The 21,820-nt window shown below is 36.4% G+C and overlaps 1 protein-coding gene across 1 annotated transcript; it reads right to left on the bottom strand.

The window, feature by feature from the left end:
• Positions 1–313: 313 nt before the first annotated feature.
• Positions 314–20,991, bottom strand: LOC150095016 (uncharacterized). Its single transcript, XM_090411176.1, has 2 exons — positions 20,784–20,991; positions 314–1,550 (listed from the first exon to the last, which is right to left on the bottom strand). Exon 2 carries the CDS (start codon positions 1,400–1,402, stop codon positions 314–316), a length of 1,089 nt encoding a protein of 362 aa, XP_090267302.1. The 5' UTR covers positions 1,403–1,550; positions 20,784–20,991.
• Positions 20,992–21,820: the final 829 nt, after the last annotated feature.

Below are 21,820 nucleotides of genomic sequence, written 5' to 3'. Positions count from 1 at the left end.
AACTTCCATTCAACATTTCACAAAAAAGATATCACAGTCCTCAAATACCTCCCACTCCCAAAATTTAAAAAAAATCCAAGAACGAGGAACATATTTTTCAATCTACAGAAAATATCCAGAGAATTATGACACCACTTTTAAACAACTACAGAAAATAACTTCTATGGTTGTTTTGTAAGATGGAATTTATGCAGAGCCATAGAAGGAGAATACTTCAAAAGTAACTGTAAATGATTAAAGGTCATGCTTCATTTAACAGAATTTATTAAGTGAGTGCCATGACTTGATTCTGATTTTGTATTTCATGATGTCTTCAAAAGTGGCCACTGACAAAAATATCTTTTAAAAAGTCCCTTGTCTTTTTTATAAGATAGTTCAAGGATTCAACCTTCTCTTTCAGCATTTTATTATGGTTCTCGAGTTTATTTATCTCCTTCTGTAGCCCAGAGTTTTCACTTTTCTTTCTTTCTCTATAACGTGCAGCTGCAATCCGGTTTTGTATTCTTCTTTCAGGATTTTTCTTCAGTCGCCGATTCTTATTAGAAGACTGTAGACATACTTGTGTAGATTCCTCTAATGGGCACTCAGCATTATCCAGCATTGAATTAGAAGGTCCTCGTGTTTCAAAAGAAATTATGTTCTTCTGACAAAAAAATTCTTTCAGATGAGTTTTTGTGTGTTTTATCAAGCCGTTCAGTGATTCAATTTTAGCTTTTAGCATTCTGTTATGGGCTTCTAACTTCTGAATTTCTTCATGAAGTAAGCTGGTCTCATTTCTTCTTTTTAATCTGTAGCGTGCGGCTGCTACACGATTTTGTATTTTACGAGGAGGGTATTTTTCTCTTGAACGATTTGTTGGCAATTGCAAACATTCCCACGAAGAGCTCTCCCCATCTATTAATACAGAATTATTAGAAGCTTCTGCTAGTACTCCAAACGAACATGATTCGCTCTGACAAAAATTTGAACTGCTGCATGAATCTATGTCATCTATTGTACTTTCAGAAACACATTTTTCATTCTTCAATGTAGAACCAGATATAGGAAATACACTATTTGATTCCTCATCTATTGTAGGTCTGTCTGTCTGCCCATCTATTAATACAGAATTATTAGAAGCTTCTGCTAGTACTCCAAATGAACACGATTCACTCTGACAAAAATTTGAACGGCTGCATGAATCCATGTCATCTATTGTACTTTTAGAATCACATTTTTCATTCTTCAATGTAGAACCAGATATAGGAAATAAACTATTTGATTCCTCATCTATTGTAAGTCTGTCAGGAATAATTACGTCAAGTACTGTTTCTGTTGGTATCATCACATCCTCTTCATCACTTGTTACTTCTTTCTTAATTTGAATCTGAAGAGAAGCCATTGTTACTGGAAACTGTATCATTAACAGTCTCAATTTTTAGAAAAATGGATATTGATTTTCCTTTTTCTTTCTGTTGATGATTTATGCATTTTTGATTACTAACAAGATGACAATGTTATTAAAGCTTGTCCTTTGATTAAGTTATTTATAGGACATTTTTCAGTAGGCTCTGAAAATATAAATAAAAATTTTTGTTACACTGAGTTAGAATGAATAAATCCATATACAGTAATTGAAACTGATTTTATTAATCCCTAACTACAGATGTCTCAATTTCTGATACTATTAGACATTTGTCTCATATGTCTAATAGTATCACCTGTCTCAAGATTTTTGAGCCCAAGATACTAATAAGATTTGTTTTCTAACTATATCTGATGAACAAAATGCTGTTTTGCAATACAACATTGACCACATGAAGCATTATCAAATAGCAAATCTTTGGTTCAACAAAATGGTCACTTCCATAATATACTTATTTTTCAAGAGTCGAGTTCATACATTTAAAAACATTTTTAATCATTATGTATGTAAATAAATTTTGCTAAATAATTACTCAGAAGAATCTTAGAGGCAGATGCTGTTATTTCAGGAAAAGGAATTTTTTTAAAACAACAGAAAATAAGCACAGACCACTTGTCAGTCAATGAAAACTTAGTTTATTCCTGATGATAATATAGTCTATATCAAGAAGCTGCACATGACCAAAAACAAATTTATGCAATAAGTGCTTCTCATGCTAGGTTAATTAGTTTTCAGCCATGTACAGCATCTCAGCATAGTCAGTATATATATATATATATATATATATATATATGTAGAAAGTTTTTTACCTTGGGTATAATATACGTTAAAGATACCAAGCTATTTTAAATATAAACCTGGTTTTAATCCATTTCCCAAGTAAGCAAACAGACAAGAAAGTCAAGTTTGCACCTGCAAGTCTGGGTGACCCGCACATAGTGCAAGCCTTAGGCAACTCGTGGTAAAGGTGGAATAAGCTCTGATCACTATTCTTAATATTTATCCTTAATGCAAAGCACATCTCCTTGAGGAGATGTATGATGCTATGCATTAAAGGCAAGGGGCCACTACCCAGACCGGTTTTGACCTTTATTGAGGTCTCATCATATATATATATATACAGGGTGTTTGGGATAAATTTGACATATTTATAATTAATTATATTTTTCCGTAAGTTACATGTATTAACACACACTTCTCTTCATTTAAAAGTTTGGACCCTTCTTCATTCATATACAAGATGTCAGAAAGGATGGATAGCTGGAACCCACCTGAATCATGGAAGAGAATAACTTGTATCATGATGATTCGTGCCCGCCATCAAAATAAGGATATTACGACTGCTGCCCAATGCTCCCTGAATACAGTAAAAACAATCAGGCATGAACTAGAGACTTGCAATGGTGACTACGAGGATGTAGCAAGAAGAAAGATCCCTAGCAGACGATCTGATTGCGTTCGTACAGCAGAATTCCTCGCAAATCTGCAGGAACAGGTGTTGAAGAACCCTGGCATTGGAATTCGGGCTTTGTTCGTGGAGTTGCTAACTGTAGTCAAGCCCTGGATAACAAGGGTAGCCAATGGTAGGCCGTATGTATGGCAGCAGGATTCGGCCCCTTGCCACACCTCTGGGAAAAGTCAAAAATGGTTGTCTGAAAATTTCTACGACTTCACCAGTCCAAATGTTTGGCCTCCAAACTCCCCAGACCTTAACCCCATGGATTATTTTGTATGGGGCGCAGTTGAAAAAGACACCAATCGCACTTCCAGTAATACAAAAGCCCAGTTAATGGATAAAATTAAAACAGTTTTTGCGGCCCTTCCCAGGGAGACTGTAGCATCAGCTTGTTCGAGGTTCCGAAGCAGAATTGAAGCTGTGATCGATGCTAATGGTGGTTATTTTGAGTAAATCTTGTTGATAGTATTGTAATTAACTCTGCCTGTAATGTTTTTTTGTCAATTCATTAAATTTAATAGATACAAAGAAGATTTTCTTTTTCCTTACGAAACTGTCAAATTTGAATATTTGAACACGCTGCAGTACATCCGACTCTTGTCCCTAGTTATGCAGTCAATGACCACAAAATTATAGTTGCTATGCGGGTCGCTTGCAGACCTAAAAAGATAAATATTGTAGAAAAGATGGCCAATGCTTAAAGGCGAACCGAAGGCATTAGGGTAGTGGGTCGTGTCTGGGATACGAGGACGACATTTTTCCTTTAGGCTCAGTGACCAACTTTGCATAATACCAGGATAAGCCGTGTGTTATTTGTGCCCATTTGTAGAAGATTAGTTTCGGAGTGAAGAGAATAATGGTAAATTTAGGGTTTAAAATATATTTCGAAGTAATGTTATTCTATAAATACAGTTCATATTAAATACGACACAAAAGTCAATAAACAGCATTTCTTTCGGAACGTTTATTACGTGACACCTCGAAGTAGTCCATGGATTCATCTAGGGAATATACTTCACCCCACAGAATCCACCGTCTAAAGTACTTAATCTTCCATCTGCACACAATGCCATCTACCATCCACTATCAGCACTTTTGTCCATAAATTGCGTATGTGCTCCGGCCGATTTTCCTGTATGCGGGATGGAAAACCCAAGCTTCTTGGAGAAAGAAAAATATCAAATCCTGTTACCTCTCTTTGAGTTCGGCTAACCCAGTAAAAATGATCAAACTCTAAGTCTCAGTTCTGGCATGGTTATGAACAGTGGTGCACCCAGGGGGGAGGGGGACAAGGGGCCCTGGGCCCCCCAATAAAAGAAAATGAAAAAAAAAACACTAGAAAATTTTCAAAAAATCTTTTTCTAATTAAAATTCATTTTTCTATTTATGTTGTGTCGTTGTCTTCTATTTCTATACTACTTATGAATTAGCGGTCACATAAAGTGGGAATACCCTATAGCTCTCGGGAATCACGGCCGCTGTGAACACAAGGCGAACGAAGTAGTGCTCGGGCGGACTGAGCGCTACTTTGTTTGCCCAAGCCAATCACGGGTATCATGTATTGCCGATCACTGCAGATGCTCAGTCATAGGTCATATACAATGTGCATTCTCAAATCATTTACTCAACTCGGCACCCCCCCCAGATTAATTTCTGACTGCACCACTGGTTATGAAGGAGTGGAAAGAGGGCAAGATACTTTTACACATAAAGGAAACTCAACAATTAGTCTGTAATGAACATATTACAGACTAATTAGTATCTCAGGAGTGGTAATTAGGTTGCTGCAAATGTTGGTTAAAGGTAAAATTCAGGAAAAGGAGGATAAGAACAAGATACTCTATGGTGAGAGGCATGGCTTTGTGAAAAATAGGTCCTGCTTTAGTAAATTACACATTTTCTAATTGAGTGAGAGCTTAAAGGAAATGACTAGATCATGATATTGCAAAGGCATTTGAACAGAATACCACACAGTAAAGTATTACATAAGTTGGAACAAATAGAAATGGATATACAGTTAGTGGTATGGATGGGAGTGACTGATAGACAGATACCAGAGAGTGGTACATTGCGGAATAAAATACAGAAGAATGAAAGTGTAGTAAAGTGCATTAAGGATCTATATTAGAGCCACTACTGCTTAATTTGTGTATTAATGATATAGAGCAGGATTTGAAGGAAGACATTCAGTTATTTGGTGTTGATACAGAAATAGGAAGGCAACAGTTAATAAATAAGATACAGAGATCCTGTAGGATGATTTAATAAATTGGCCGTGAGGGTAAAGGATAATGATTATCAGTTCAATGTGGCAAAATGTCAGGTTTGCACTTTGGGGTGAAAAGATTACACTGATAGTAATATATTACAGGAAATTGATGATTCTAGTGATTTGGGGATGCTGGTTGACAGAGAGTCGAAGTTCTGAGGAAAAGTTGGAAAAATAGCCCAAACGGTTACTTGGATGTTGAACACACTGACAAGTAGATATAGAAAGGTTGTTATCAATTTTTATGACTATGATATAGCTACATCTTAACTACTGTGTACAGATTTGCAGATTTGGTCAACTGGGTTTCTTGGGGATGAGGAGGTAGTGGAGAGGATATAGAGACAAGTGACTAAGATGGTGATAGGTCTATGGGATGCTCTCTGTGAAGAAATATTGAAGGTATGTCTGGTAATTAGTTTACGGAATTAACAACGCAAATGAAGTATATTAATTAAAGGTAACTTTAATGAATCACTTCTATTCATTAAAGTTACCTTTAATTAATATACTTCATTTGCGTTGTTAATTCCGTAAACTAATTACCAGTTATGTCTAACCAACGTATAAGCCTTGCTACTAGAATCATTGAAGGTATGTGGGTTGCAAACTTTGGTTGCTGGGCAGAAAAAAGGGAACATGATATAAACTTGTGAGTTACTCGATGAGTTCTTCTATGAGGCTGGAAAATTTTCAATACATGATGAGTAAGAAGAGAACTAGGGGTCACCTTTGGAAGTTGTGTAAGAGTGTAGTTAGCAACTACTTTTTTTTTTTTTTTTTGGTTGGAGAGTGATGAAAGGATTGTCAGAGGTGGTTGTGAATGCTCTGACAGCAAATGAGTTTAAGGAGAGGTATGATAGTATTGTGCAAATAACTGTTAGTGTGTGCCTCAGGCAATGAATCTTCTAACTCTATAGGGATTCCCATAATAATAATAACAAGAAAGAAATGAAAGAGCACTGAAGTTTAACTTAGAGAAATTAAAACCAATTTCCATGCAAACCTAAAGAAAAAAAATAGAGAAGAAAAACAAGATATATCGTAGAAAGAAGTTGGACATGTATTACAAAATGGATTTTCTGAATACTGCAGAAGAAACTCCGTGGAACTGACCAAAAGATATTTAACAACATCAGTGTTATTATTATTATTACGTGACACTTCCAGGGAGTTCAAGGACTCATCGTGGGAGGGCACACTACTCTACTTCGCTAAATACATCTCACTCTCTCCACTATTACTTAATTCTCCAACTATGACACTACTACCATCAACACCATCTATTGCCCATCATCACCAACAACAGTATTTTTTCTGTCTGTAAATTGCGTGTGTTCTGAAGGCTGCTTTATCTGTACATGGGATGAAAAACCCGAGTTTCAGGGGAAAAAAACCCTGCTCCCACCATGTAAGATCGGCTAACTCACCTTCAACTGAAAAAGCCCATAATAAGGATTCCCCTCGTCATGACGAGAATCGAACCCAGGTCTTTTCCAATCAAAGGCTGCAATGTCCCACTATTCTTCCAATTGTGCTACAGCGGCTACATGTGCAAATGCATTCTAAAGGTCAAAAGACTGAATAAAGTAGATGTCAAATGGATGAACTAAGCATGAAATTTGGAAGAAGAGAATACTGTGGAGACAGCACAAGATGAATAATGGTAGCAATCAACTGCATGAAGAGTATAAAGAGCAGGCCAGGAAGGTGAAGCAGAAATTAGATCAATCCAAGAAAAACCCTAGAGTTTTTCAGATATGCAGATATGTGGTAAGTAGAAGGGGAAATGATTATGGTAAGATGATGTTAATGGATGAAAATGGGAGGGTGGTGACTGCTGCAGACGACATTGTTGAGATATTCAGTGAACAATTTATAAGGGCATTTCATCCTTATCAGGATGAAATCATGAAAAAGCAAGGACATAGGAGAGGATGGTTTAATTGTGAGCAAGAAGGAGGTATATGAGGAAATAAATAAGCTTCATGTCAACAAAGCAATAGGATTTGATGACATATCACAACATGTCATCTTAAGGGAATGTTCCAGGAAATTCGTAGTAGCACTGACATGGCTATTTAATAAGTATTACAATAGCACAGATTCTAAGAGAGTAGAAAAAAGGTAAAATTGTTCCACTGCATAAAGGTGGTAATAATGCTGTGGCTACAAATAATAGGCAAATCTGTATATCTGGAGTTGTGGTTAAGGTACTGGATAGATTGGTAAGAACTAGGATGGGTTTGTTAATGCAAGATCATGTTTTACTAACTTATTTATATACTATAACAAGGCGACAAATGTCTTTGACAAGGGAGATGCATATACAGTGGTATACTTAGATTTTGCAAAAACTTTGCTTTTGATAGACGGCCACGTGACAAGCTGTTAAATAAATTGAAATAGATGGGATTAGATAACAGACTTCTGAGTTGGATCAGTGATGGGCTGTCAGATAGGCATCAGAAAGTTGTATATGGGAGTGCAGTGTCCTGAAGGAGGAGGGTCACTAGTGGTGGTATGCCATAGGGTTCTGTATTGGGACCATTGCTGTTCAATTTGTATATTAATGATATTAGGATGCGTTTAACTGGTGAAATGGAACTGTTTGCAGATGATACAGAATTGGAGACAGCAATGCAGAATCAAGCAGATGTATGGCCTTACAGGAGGACTTGAATAGATTGTATGAATAGGCAGGTAAATGGAACTATCAATTAAATGTTACAAAGTTTTGAAATTTGGTAAGCAATGATGGGATGCAAAGTATACACTTGGTGGGGAAACTTTAAAGGAGGTAGTGGAGAGACCTGGGAGTGGTGGTGGACAAGGAACTGAAATTCGGTGAGACTGATTTTATATATATATATATATATATATATGAGTGCATTGTATTCACATAGCCAGTGGCACATTCAAGATTTAATCTTGGAGGGGGCCGAGCACTCAAGATTTAATCTTGGGGGGGGGGGGCGAGTTGTAGACGATTTGAGAGTACACACTATGCATTGCATACAAGCTATGACTGAACATCTGCAGTGATCTAAATGATCTCCTCTGGCCCGACTCAGGCAAACAAAGTAGCACCCGAGCAATGCTTCATTCGCTTTGTGTTCACAGCAGCCAGGATTCCTGAGTGCTATAGGGTATTCCCACCTTATGTGATCGTTAATTCATAAGTAGCATAGAAATAGAAGCCAACATAAAAAAATAATAATAATAATAATTTTAATTAGGAAAATATTTTTGGAAATTTTTCTAGTGTTTTTTGCCTTTTTCTTTTGGGGGACCAGGGCCCCTTCGCCCTCTCCCTGGGTGCGCCAATGCACATAGCTATCATTAATCTCTGCAGACCCCACTTAGCTCTGCAATATAGTATATGCCATCTCATTTTTCAAGCCACTCTTCCTAAATGAGGCAATTCTTGCTGCCTTCTAACTCCTTTATCCAACGCTCTTGCCCAGTAAACTACAGTTCTCAAGAATGCCTGCACCCTTCTTTGTTCAAATGCAATCCATCTTTCACATACAGTTCCCTTTTATTCTCAAATGCACTCCAAGTATCCACATATTCCAGACATTTCTTCCTACACATTCTTGCTACCCATCTCATTCATTATCTCTGCTCGTCTCCCTTACTCTGTATTATAATACAGGCAACACAGTCATTATCTTTCTTCTCCCAATGTTCTGCTGCTGCATAATCCTAACATCAAACTTAAATCTCTTGCTAAATGATTCACACTACCTCGCAGGTCATTTGCACCAACCATCACTATTATCTTGCTTCATTGCCACATTACCATTCCTCCAGGCAAGCACTAATCTAATGCTCTACTTTGCACTCCCAAATCATCAACTCTCCATGCATCCTCATGGTGCCATTCATTCTTCTCTCGCTGGTATTCCTGATCCTTTCCACTTCCACTTTCTCCTCTGCTCCCAAACTCAACTTTCTGCAATTTTCTCTATTTTCCTGTTTCTCCCATTATCTCACCTTGATCTTGCACTCTTGTTCTCCTTGCACCAGCTAACATCTCTAGTCTCTTAATCTCTTCATAGATAATTAACCCAACAGTTTAAACATGTAAATAAATGATTATAAGTAAGGTTAGTAAATATTACATATTGTTTCATAGCCACATGGATAAAGCAATGTCTTTGAAACATACATTGTTTCAACTGAGTACTCACAAGAATACGGTTTTCACCATCAGAGCAGCTTGATATTGCAAAACCTAAAAGAAACCATATCCAACCACAGGCAGGTAGTCTGTTAATGTCCTTGCATGAGGATTTGGGAATAATAGTAAACAATGCTGAGAGCCTCTGTAGCTCAGTCAGTATAGATGAAGCCCTTTGGTTGGAAAGACCTGGGTTTGATTCCCATCCAAGATGTGAGGAACCTTTATCTTGTCTCTTTCGACTAAAGTATAGTTTAAACATGTAAATAAATGATTAAAAGTAAGGTTAATAAATATTACATATTGTTTCATAGCCACATGGATAAAGCAATGTCTTTGAAACATACATTGTTTCAACTGAGTACTCACAAGAATACGGTCTTCACCATCAGAGCAGCTTGGTATTGCAAAACTTAAAAGAAACCATATCCAACCCCAGGCAGGTAGTCTGTGAATGTCCTTGCGCGAGGATTTGGGAATATTAGTAAACAATGCTGAGAGCCTCTGTAGCTCAGTCAGTATAGATGAAGCCCTTTGGTTGGAAAGACCTGGATTTGATTCCCATCCAAGATGTGAGGAACCTTTATCTTGTCTCTTTTGACTAAAGGTGAGTTAGCACTGTAATTCAGTTCTGGTGAGTTAAGCGATCTAATAAGGGTCTTCCAGATCACGGGCAAGATTAGTCCTTGGTTCCTGTTAAGGTTTTGTGTACAGCGGGCAACTGCTGTGGCTTCTTTAATAAATCGGGAATGGAAGTCCTCCTCTATATAAGGAATTGTGCTTCTATCCCACTCTATGACATGGTTCGTTCTTGAGAAGTGAAAAGCTAACCCCGATTTTTCTTCTCTGTTATGCCAGCAGATGCCAACAGCCTTAGTTGGTGAAACTAGTTGGTAAAGCATAGTTGTTTATTATATGTACTTGATCAATATAGTCCCATTAAAGGTGAGTTAGCCAGTCTCATACAGAAGTAGCAGGTTTTTTCATCTGGAAATGCAGATTTTTCATCCCCCAGAACAGGCAAACAAGCCCTGTGACCACATGCATCTACAGACATAGGACGGACGGATGGGGACACACACACACACACACACACACACACACACACACACACACACACACACACAGAGGTATAGGGCCAACACCTTATCCTCAAGACAATCGCGGTTGTGAAGTCTACAGCTAAGAACCTCAATGGTTCATGAAAAGCTTAAAACAAGACAAGTAAACAATGCTGAAGTTCAAAGGAATGACATACTGAAAAAGTAGACAAAAAAATAAAATAAAGCTTTGATATAGACACATGTGAACTAATGTGCACAAATTTGGGTACCTGGGTTCCTTGAGGATGAGGAAGTGGTGGAGAGAATCCAGAGGTAAGTAATCAAGATGCATGGAATATTCTCTATGAGGATATATACTGAAGATTTATGGATTACTTAACTGGTTGATAAGTGGAATATGATAGGATATTATAAAACCTGGAAGTTACAAATGGAGTTTTATAGGATTGATGCAAAATAACTTTTTCAATACATGAAAAGAAGGGAGAAAACAAGAGGTCATCCCTGAAAATTGTGTCAGAATTTGATGGTTAGTAGGAGTTTTTTTTTTTTTTTTTTTTTGACAGGAGACTGGTGAACGAGTGGAATGAATTGTCAGAGGTAGTTGTGAGTGCACTATCAGTGAATGAGTTCAAGTATTGTATGAATAGTTAATGAGGGCTCCATGCACAGAAACTTTAGAATCCATGGAGATAACTACATAAAAAAAATAGTTTTTTCTAATATTAAATCAACATACAAAATGCTGTAATATCTATAGCACATCAATGCTATGTGTGGACAAAAAGTCAAGCAGGAAGAAGGATTCTGTTTCTTGAACAACTGGGGAAGGCAGAGTGAAGCAGGCTATTCCAAAGAACAGAAGTAGATGAAATGAAGGAGGAGGAGGAAGAGAAGTTGGTTTAGTGCAGGTAGGCTTGAAGCTGTAAATGGCAGTTGGCCAGTAATAGTTCATGTTCTTAGGGGGGGGAAAGAAATTGGTTGCCCTCTTCTGGATAGCATCATGTATTCTTAGAGATGGCACACTATCCCAAATGTGTGAGTAGTATTCTGAACAAATTTGAGATTTATACCATCAGCAGCTGTACAGGTGGAAAATTAATATCTTAAAAAGTGAAAGAGGATGCCCTTTTAGGAAGCTAAAAATCTATGGCTGAGGTGTTTTTGTGTCAGGAAAGGCTAGAGGTGAAAGTCAGCTGCAGAGAAATCTGACTGCATTTGAATATCATCAAAATGAATGAAAAGTGGAGTGACATGTTTCTTGTGAGAAATGAGACAGGAGACTACTATTTTGAAGCACTGAAGTTCACAAGATTATCCTTATTTTCCACTGAATAAGTGAAAAGATATTAGAATTGCAGGCACTGATAATTAAACATCTTGAAGCCTTCAAAAGATTATGCATCTACCCAGTGCCGGATTTACATATAAGCTAAAAAAGCTACAGCTTAGGGCCTCGCAATCTGCCAGGGGCCTCAAATAAAAAAACAAAAAGACCAGCTGATGTAATTGAAAACAGTAGTGGGCCTCTGGGTGTATAGCTTAGGGCCTCAGCAAGTCTAAATCCAGCCCTGCGTCTACCACTGGTGAAAGCTAAGAGATTGGCTGTGGATTGAAGCACTAAAATTCATATTGTTAATTACTACTAGCTCATGGTGGAAAAGTAGGCTGTTGGTAACTTTCTTATTCATTTTTGAAACAACTGAAGAAAGAACAACTGGATAATAGTTTATTGGCTGACCTTTTTGGGAATGGACTGAATATAATCATATTTTAATGCTATAGGGTAGATGCTACTAGAGTAGGAAAGATTTAGAGCAATATGAAGAATACTTTCATCAGAAAGGGATGGTCTCTTATTAGTGTCTAAGCTACTGAGACATATGAGATAATCCTTATTTAGGATTCTTCTGTTTTTTATCAGAAAGAAATAAGAATAATTACATAATTGAAAGGCCTTTGTAGCTCAGTGGCGCTGCGCTTGGCTGCTCGAAGTTAGACCTAAATTCAAGTCTAGTCGCCGACTGGAGGAACTTTTTCTAAGCCTATCTTTGACCAGTTCCAGAGTTAATCAATCTCTAGCATATGCAAGTGGTTTTTTTTCCCCAGAAACTTGGAATTTTCGTTCCATAAACTCAAGTAAATTGACCATAAAACTCGCATTATTTCAGACAATAACATATCCTGTTAGGGTTAGGCAACAAGAGATGGCAGCACTTGTTTGCTGGTCTCTTCATCAGCAGCTGCCTATAATTAACGACAGACATGGGCCAGCTATCTCTGATTGGCTACCGGTGGAGATTGAACTGCCCACTGTCTCCAAAAGCGAGATAGGGTATAAAGGCCTTGCCTACTCCCTATTAGGGGAAAAAAGGCATTAGCTGATTTATATTATTTTTATTACATAATTGCAGTTGTACCATTCAGGATAAAAAGAAGAGAGGAACAGGAGGGTAGATTAGTGCTTGCCTGCAAAAATATCAACAGCTGTTTTTGCAGCTGTTGCAAGCTGAGTGTGAAGCTAGAATTAAGGGTGAGCAAATTCAGCATATCACAAGTGTTAAACCACTTGTGATACAGTGAGTTTTTTTTTTTCTTGGACCACTTTGACACACACTTGGAAGAGCCAAAGCTGCACAATGGCCAGGAATTTAGGACAGAATGAGAAATGAAGAGATTTAGAATTATTTGTTATTCAGAGGCCTATGTAGCTCATATCCTCTGCGCTAGGCTGCCCAAAGATAAACTTAAAATTTAAGTGTAGTCAGAGTCTTAAGAAAAGTAACTTTTCTTAAGCCTTTCTTCGACCAGTTCCAGAGTTAATCAATCTCTAGCATATGCAAATGGTTTTTCCCCCCAGAAACTTGGGATTTTCATTCCATAAACTCAAGTAAATTGACCATAAAACTCGCATTATTTCAGACAATAACATATCCTGTTATGGTTAGGTACCAAGAGATGGCAGTGCTTGTTTGCCAGTCACTTCATTGGTTGCTGCTTGTAATTAGTGATAGACATGGGCCAACTATCTCTGATTGGCTACTGGTGGAGACTGAACTGCCCACTCAGTCTCCAAAAGCTAGATAGGGTTAAAACGCCTCGCATACTCCCTATAAAGGAATAAAAGGCATTAATTGATATTTTTTCAGTTTGAATTAGAAAAATGGCAATAGTAATTAGCCAATAGAGAGGAGGAAAAGTTATGGAGGTTACCCCATTGCACCATTGCAATGCTAGTTTTGAGTTTGCTCAAAACTAAATAGTGATCACTTTATATTTCAACTCCTCTGTATACTCGTGTCCTGAACCAGTGGGAAAACATCATTGTCGACAATAACACAGTCTATGAGACTTTTCTTATTTCTTGCATCTTCTCTCCACATGAATTTGTGCATATTTTTATGTTGTATTAGCTTTGAGTTTTTCTCTAAATTTTCCCAAAACATTTCTATATGTCTGATAATCATTTCCTACTATGCTGTTTAGATTTCCAACAAGGACCACTTTTCCTTTTTCATTGTGCCAGCTGCCTTCTATAATGCCTCAAAAAAATTCCTCCACTTCTACCTTAGTAGAACCTTCTGGGACCATATGCACAAATAAGTCTCACTGTCCAGTTCCCCATTCTGATATTTGTCCACATCACTCTACTCGATATTGCATATCATTCAAGAAGCTATCCTTATATTTAGTGTTGAATTATAGCTACACCCTCTTTTCCCTGATTGTTATTGTTTGAATATAACATTTTGTATTTGCTACTTAGAAAGATCTCACCTGTTTTTGTTTTCTTGTTTCAGTCATGCTCATTATGCCATTCTGGTACTTATTCACTTTTTCTGCTAGTTGCATTTCCTTTCCATTGATGCTTATGTTTATGGTACCAATCTTTAACTCTGCTAATGTTGAGTTGAAATGTGTTCTGGGATTTGTTCCAGTTGCTGACTTTTCACTGTTTATCCTGGTACCCAGATGAAAACAATGGTGGCCTTGTTTAACTGGGCTACACCCCAGCTGGCATGAAATTCTGCCATGTTTTGCCATCATTTTACATTGTGGTTTAAGTCGATAAGGATACAATTTGGCTCAAATTGCCAGCCCATCCTTGTTCATTCAGTACTCAGGTAGATACCTTACATAGTGCACCACAAGAAGGTGAGGACTGAACATTAGGTTAGAAGCCCCAGTCAGTTCTCCGTATTCCTTAAAAGGCTATGTGAGGTCTCCTCCCATTTTTATACAGCTTGGCCCTTAAGTGCCCTATAAATTCAACAACCATATTTTAACAAACTTTGTAAGACATTTGAAATACTGTTTTGTGCAAACAGATACTATTTGAAGGATAAGCAGTTCAACCAAAAATTGGCATAAGTACAAAAGAACTAAGGAAAAGACTGAAAATAATCATAAGAAAGTCACATTTTGTAATATCACTTATACAGCAACCATTCATTCATCATAATCTAGAGCTGTTTTAGTATTGTACTGTATACTAAGCAATGAACTTCATCTTCTATCTGATAACAATCACAAACATCCATGCCCACTGCAGAATTTAAGTCCACAGCCTGTTGGAGAGCAGATACACTAACTACTCAGCCAACCAAACCAGCAATATACCTAGTGCAGACACTCTGAGTAGTTAACCTGAAGTCATTACAGTAACAGTATTTATTTTTACTGATTGAAGTTTCACTTTTCATCCAAAGCTTTTTGATTCATGTTGTTCTGTATAAAGCACCATAATTTCCATTTGAATGGGAAAATCTAAGGACTACATACAAGTAAATAGCATCCGTGTGTTATCCAAAGATTGGTCATAATTTATTATCATTTATGAAATGAGCTTCTGCATATGTCAACCTGTCCCTGGTGATATCATTATTAACACCAGAAAACAATGAATAATATAATTTGGGATATTTACACCCCACATTGGGCGTAAATTGCCAGTCTGGTTGACCTAGTGGTTAGCATGTGTCTGCTCTCCACCCAAGAGGCTGTGGGTTCGAATCCCACCATGGGCATGAATGTTTGTGATTGCCCTAAAAACTTTGTGTGGAAAGGAAATCTGCGACCCTAACACTTATTCTAGCAGAAGATTTCACTCCAAAACCATGTGAGGTACGGGAGTGACCATACGGCGCCTACGGACGTCAAATGTGAATTTTTTCCAGCCTGGTTGGCTGAGTGGTTAGCGTATCCGCTGTCCGGCCAAAAGGCTGTGGGTTCGAATCCCGCTGTGGGCATGGATGTTTGTGCTCGTCTATAGAAATACTAGTGGTGGTTGGCGGTAGATGGCGTTGGTGTAGTTGCGATCAGTTGGTGGATTGAGTGGTTGAGACAGAGCCTGTAGAGCACGTGCCCCCCTTCGATGAGTCTCTGGACTCCCTGGAGGTGTCAAATAATAATAATAATGTGCATGTATGATGGTCATGGAAAGGAGTGACTATCATTGTTGAGCTACACAGGTATGAAATATACATGCCTTATCATACAACTGATTTTTGACCACACTAACCAGTTGAGTTGCAAACTAAGAAATTAACAGCAAATACTAGGACCACTGTAAAATGTTAAAAGAATGGAAAACATGTAACTATGAAACTTTCTGAGTGGATAGAGTGAGCTTGTGTAAATTACAATTTTTTTTTTTTCATGCAATCTCCATCAGTAAGTTTGGGAACCTATAACACAACTAGTAATGTGGTGATAACAAGAATTTAATAAAACAGGATCTTTGGTGCACTGGAAATCAAACATATTTTTGTCTTCAAAACCTCTGATAAGCAAGATGGTAGTATCTCACAAGGCAATGAAGATCATCTGCTACCTAAGAGTTTGCTTAAACAACCATGTCAATAGGAATGGAACAAATTGAAAGACACTTAACCCACTAGCCTAGTTTTCATCATTACTGTTTATCAACTATGAGGCACTGATTGTAATTCATAACATATGAAAGGTTTGATGCACTGCACTGCAATGTGATGCTTTTCTGATATATAAATACTTCAGAAAAAAATCATGACTTGATTTTACTATTATACCAATAAGCCAATTACTGTGTATTGGAATGGCCTGCCAATTCATTTACTGCACCACTCCTATATAAAGCAGTAGTTTGTGCAGCCTATTATGCACCTTTGAGTGAATGCAGATAATGACTGTGGTACTGTGTTATAAACATGCTCAACTTTTGCTTGTTCAATAAATTAAAAAAACATTTCCTTGGTCACCAGAGTACTATATAAATTATATTCATCATTCTTACCTTTACATTTAATTTCCACATTTTAGGGAAACAAGATGTATTTTGTTCCAGATAAAAACATAAAGTGAAAAATGCAACTGAGTTAAGTTACTATTTCAGCAGTTCAGTAGAACATTAGAATGGATGTCACAATATGCATCCTTTGGTTGGAAAAAGACCTAGATCAATTCTCACAGGCATTTCTTTGGAATAAGCTTTTTTTTTTTTTTTAAATCAAAGACAAGAAATTAACTGGTCTCATACTGGGTAATTCAGTTTTTTATCCTGCAAACAAACTAGTATGACAGTATGCAATGAAATCAGGAAAGAATATCAAGACATAATAAGCTTACTAAGTTATCAAAGGAATAGAGAAATATAGATTTCTGTTACATGTTTGCTTTGGTAGGAAGTGGAGAAATTGAAATGTGATTAAGGACTTTGTAAAAATAATCATAATTTAAAATTATGAATCTTTTTACAATCTGCACTCTTTTTACATTAGAATTCTTATTGCTGGTTCGGTTTTTGTGATTTCACACAATCTGCACTTATCATCGTCCAATCAGAAAATGATATGTTTAAAGAAAAAAAAAATAGTGTTTTAGACTAAACAACTGTAATAATTTCAATGTAATTTATTATTCTAATTCAGAAGTTATTCAGTATAAAGTAATATCTGCTGTTAATAGCAATGATATTCCTTTCACTAACAACAATATGGCAGCTACCTGTGCTATAACGTTTGGGCAAATTATTTCCTTATGTTCTTGTGTTAATCTGCTCAAACTTGTCTCTTGCCACTTAGTAATAAGCATGCATGCAAACCAAAGAAATTCATGGGATTTCTAACAGCTGGATAAAAAGAGTGGGGACCTAGGTAATGGAAAAAACGAGAGAGAGTTTGAGAATAAAAACCAGATAATATTGTTTTGGAAGCTTTTGTAAGACCTGACAACTGGAATATGTTAATTGGTGATTCTGAAAATGAATTTCATCAAATGTGAATCCCATTTTTGATACTGTAATTTAATGGACAGTAACAGGACATATCCAACATATATAATTTCAAAAGAATGATTAAATGGGAAGTTCTTTTTCTGTCTCAAGGATACCAGTAATATAAATGATTTCCTCAGAAACAAGTGAAAGAATAAGACAACATGAAACCATAAAGTGGCATAAATAAACCTTCCTGATGCATTCCTTCAAACAAATTAAAAGAAAATGTTTTCTCTGGTAAAAATGAATTTGTGATTTCCTGTATATGGTGTGCAGACATGGAACATCACTACTCAATGAACAGTTAATATCATCAATAGCAATGGGACAATTGCTATTGATGATAGTCAATAGTTCAATATCAGGAAATTTTGAACAATTTCCTAATATTGTTCAAATTCCTTTGAACAATATTAGGAAATACATGGCAAGATCACATTCCTAATACTGTCATTCATGAAGAAAGTCAGCAAAGGACTACTAACAGAAACAATTCAAAAAAGTCAACTGAGATGGTAGGGACACCAACTTAGACACCCACCTTCACCTACATTGGGTGTTCTTGATTTCTGCAGGCCAACTAATGGATACTGAAGAAGACCAAGGAAACAGTTTTCTGCAATACATAAGCAAATTTCTTTTTGAAGATGAGGCTCATGAACCATCTTACATTTACCATTTGGCATAAAATGGAGCAACCTAGTCTGCCTTCATTTAATAGACTTTAACACCATCAATTTTTGGAATATGAATATTTCTGTATATAATTCACTATTTATACATGAATAATTGATGATGACTTCCTACAATTAAGATTACCTAAAGTAAGATAATGTTTACATTCAGGTGACAGTGTGGATGAATAGAAGAAGATACAAATGCTAAATTAGGAATTACGACATATTTCCATAGAAGTTAAGGAGAAAAAAAAAGATATATATAGTTTTGTTTAGTTTTTATAAAAATATCTATTTTATTTGGTCTTGAGGTTAATCATGTAATTTTTTCTTAGCTCTCAGTATGAACACAGATGTGTTAATTGGTATATCTGGCAGAAACACATCAAGTGTGTACATGCAACTGTAAAACAAGTACATAGGTCAATTAGCAGACAATAACTAGAGGAACCAACTAGTCATCTTCCTTCTCCCAGATTCATCTTCTCCACATACCACTCTTTGATATTTGTCCATCAACCACCTTCTTATCAAAATCACCAGCTTCATATTCATCACAAGTTGCTCCGATTTTTGCAGAGTCCCCTGTGGAATCCTGTCAAATGCATTCACCAAGTCCAGCAGTATCAGACAGTAGCCATTTACTTTATTTAACTCAACTGTTGCTTTATTATAAAAAGTAAGCAAATTACTAAGGCAAGACTTATGTTCATAAAACCATGTTGTCCCCCTAAGAAGTATCATATTCCTGTCCACCAAGTCCTGAATTCTATCTTTTACCAGAAAAGTTAAGTTATCCAATAATTTAACTACCACGTCTGAAATACTGATCGGCCTATAATTTGCAATTTCTGTCTTGGAGCATCTTTCACGAAGAGGAACTATTCTATTCCCTTTCCATTTCCCTAGTATCTTCCCAGAATGAGGCACAGTTGGGTTCCTCTGACTAGCATGGTAAGAAAAGGTACTATGCCTAAGTCAAATATAATTCATAAACAGCCTCCATAGCTCAGTTGGTTTTGACAATGACCTCATGTTGGAAAGATCTGGATTTGAATCCTAACTATAGGATTCAAACCCAGGATAGGATGCAAAGGACCTTTATCAGGGCTTTTCAGCTGAAAGTGAGTTAGCTGGTCTCACATTAAGGTGGAAGGGTTTTCCCTTCCTGGAAACTTAGGTTTTTCATCACAATAAACAGACAAACAGCCATTTACGGCACATGCAATTTACAGACAAAATACACTGACCTCACGGCTTTAGTTGCTTTGGTCATAAATCCAAAACAACAACTGTTCATAAACTACACCTTCTCAGTCTCAGTTTACATTTCCCATTCTGTAACTATTAAAGATACTGCTGAAGATAGTATTCATGTGGCTGCAAATGTACATATTCAAAAAATTATGTTTTGTCATTTCAATGCAAACCTGTACGAAATTTCAGTACTGTTTGTTTTTAGCAACACTACTCTGTTTTAACTTTCTTTTAATCTTCTTAACCTGTTTCAAAAACATTCTGGTGATACCAAGCAAAAGATCTGAAATAGAAAAATAAATAAAATAAACAAATAAAATTATTCAAACAATATATTTAATTTGGATTCTGTTATACTTTATATGAGTTAAAAGAAGAAGAAAATATACGTTCCATGTTCTATTTACAAGCCTGTTAGCAGTGGATACCAATTCTGCTCATTATTCACATTAATAAAAAACTTTTTTAAAGTTCCATCCAGATATGATAACGTTTAAGAAAGGTTATTACACTTTCAAAAATATCACAAGAATGCATTAAGAAGTGGATTTGTTCAAGATGGGGAATGAAGACTATGAAAGGGATGAGATGGGAAAATTGAGTTTATTTCATATGGGATATCATGTGACAAAGTGAAAGTGAAATTGGTTATCAAAATCCCTGGATGAGTCCCTTACTCCCTGGAGGTCTCTGGTAATAATAGTAATAAATCATACTTTCTACTCTTACATTATATTAACAAAAAAAAAAAAAAAAAATCGGCGATGCAACTTTTATTATAAACCTCTGCTTAAATGTTGAGCGGGTATGTAGTATTTTCTACAAATGAAAATATATTTTGGATTAACTGAAGTGCAAAAACAAAGGTTGTACTCATCTACTTAATTAAAGCTATACCAATCCGCAACTGAGTGCTGATTAATATTACTCAAAATTTTTGTGGTCAGCACCCAGATATTTAACCTGGAGTAAACAATTTCTCTGCGCTTACAAAGTGATTCACGAATCTCTAGTATTATCTTTTATATAACAAATTCAGAACTGAACAAAACGAGAATGGAAAAAACGTTCTTTCTCAAATCAAGGAGCGAAACTACAAAATTACACAAGCCTTTATTCTCCTGGAGGCAAAATTATCCTGGTTGTTTCGTTAAGACATTTTGTTGAAAATAAATAATAATAATAATAATAATAATAAAATTAAATAAACTTACCGTTGCAAACAGAAAATTAGCGAAGTGTATAAACATTAAAAAAACAAACACTTAAAATTCGTTTGCACAATAAAAGAAAAAGTATGCTTTAGTAGTAGTTGCATGCGATGACGCAATCTGATGAAATTTCATGTTACGAAAAACTGCATGATATTGCGTGTAATGACGTAGCCTTCAAATCAGCAACGGCCGCATTCAGCTATACACGATGAGCATGTAGATTTTTCGACATAGAATCTGACAAATGATAATTTTCAGTGGCTTTAATAGATCGTGATAATATATATAGCTACATCGACTTGTTTTGCCACATATGCTAGTAGCTTCTAGTAAAACCGAACATGCAGTAACAGCTATACAAACAAAACAAAACAAACAACAACAAAAAAAAAAACGTGGAGAACGGAAGTTAGTAATTGTTCAAGTGGTATGCATGATCGTTGGCAGAAGAGTTAAACTCTAACGTCTGGAAATATCTAATAAGCGACTTCCAAATATCGCATAAAATCATTCCTTGGTTTCTGTTGAGTGTGCTTTGCGAGTGGATAACCATTATAGCAGTGGCGGTTCGTACAAAAGCACTGCGACACCGCAGCACCCCAAGGAAAAAACGAAACAATTAAATTTTGTTTGTGTTTATAAATAATAGCAATGATTACAACATTATATTAATGCAGTACAACATGTTAAAGGTTACAGCTTATGTTTTGACATTGATTGAATAGTTAACAATTGGAATTATTCGATTAACGCTTTAAATTACGAAACAAATGCACTGGGATCTAACGCCGATATTCATTTACTCTTGTCATAGCACGTTACGTCATTCCCAACTGTAACTGCTCAAAGGGCAGTGCATTTTTAGTATGCTTACGCGCCTTATTTCTGTGAGATATTATTATTATTATTATTATTCCTGACACCTCCAAGGAGCCCGAAGACTCATCGCGGGAAGACACCTACAGCTGTCTCAACCACTACTACGAATCATCTCCATCAACGCATCTACCGGCCACCACAACTAGCATTTTTTGTCT

The sequence above is a fragment of the Typopeltis vanoorti genome, chromosome 21, assembly GCF_054136105.1.
Source record: "Typopeltis vanoorti isolate ZY-2024b chromosome 21, IOZ_Tvanoo_1.0, whole genome shotgun sequence".
Taxonomy (NCBI): Eukaryota; Metazoa; Arthropoda; class Arachnida; order Uropygi; family Thelyphonidae; genus Typopeltis; species Typopeltis vanoorti.
The sequence above is the reverse complement of the archived record's forward strand: the minus strand, read 5'-3'. Positions and strand labels throughout refer to the sequence as shown.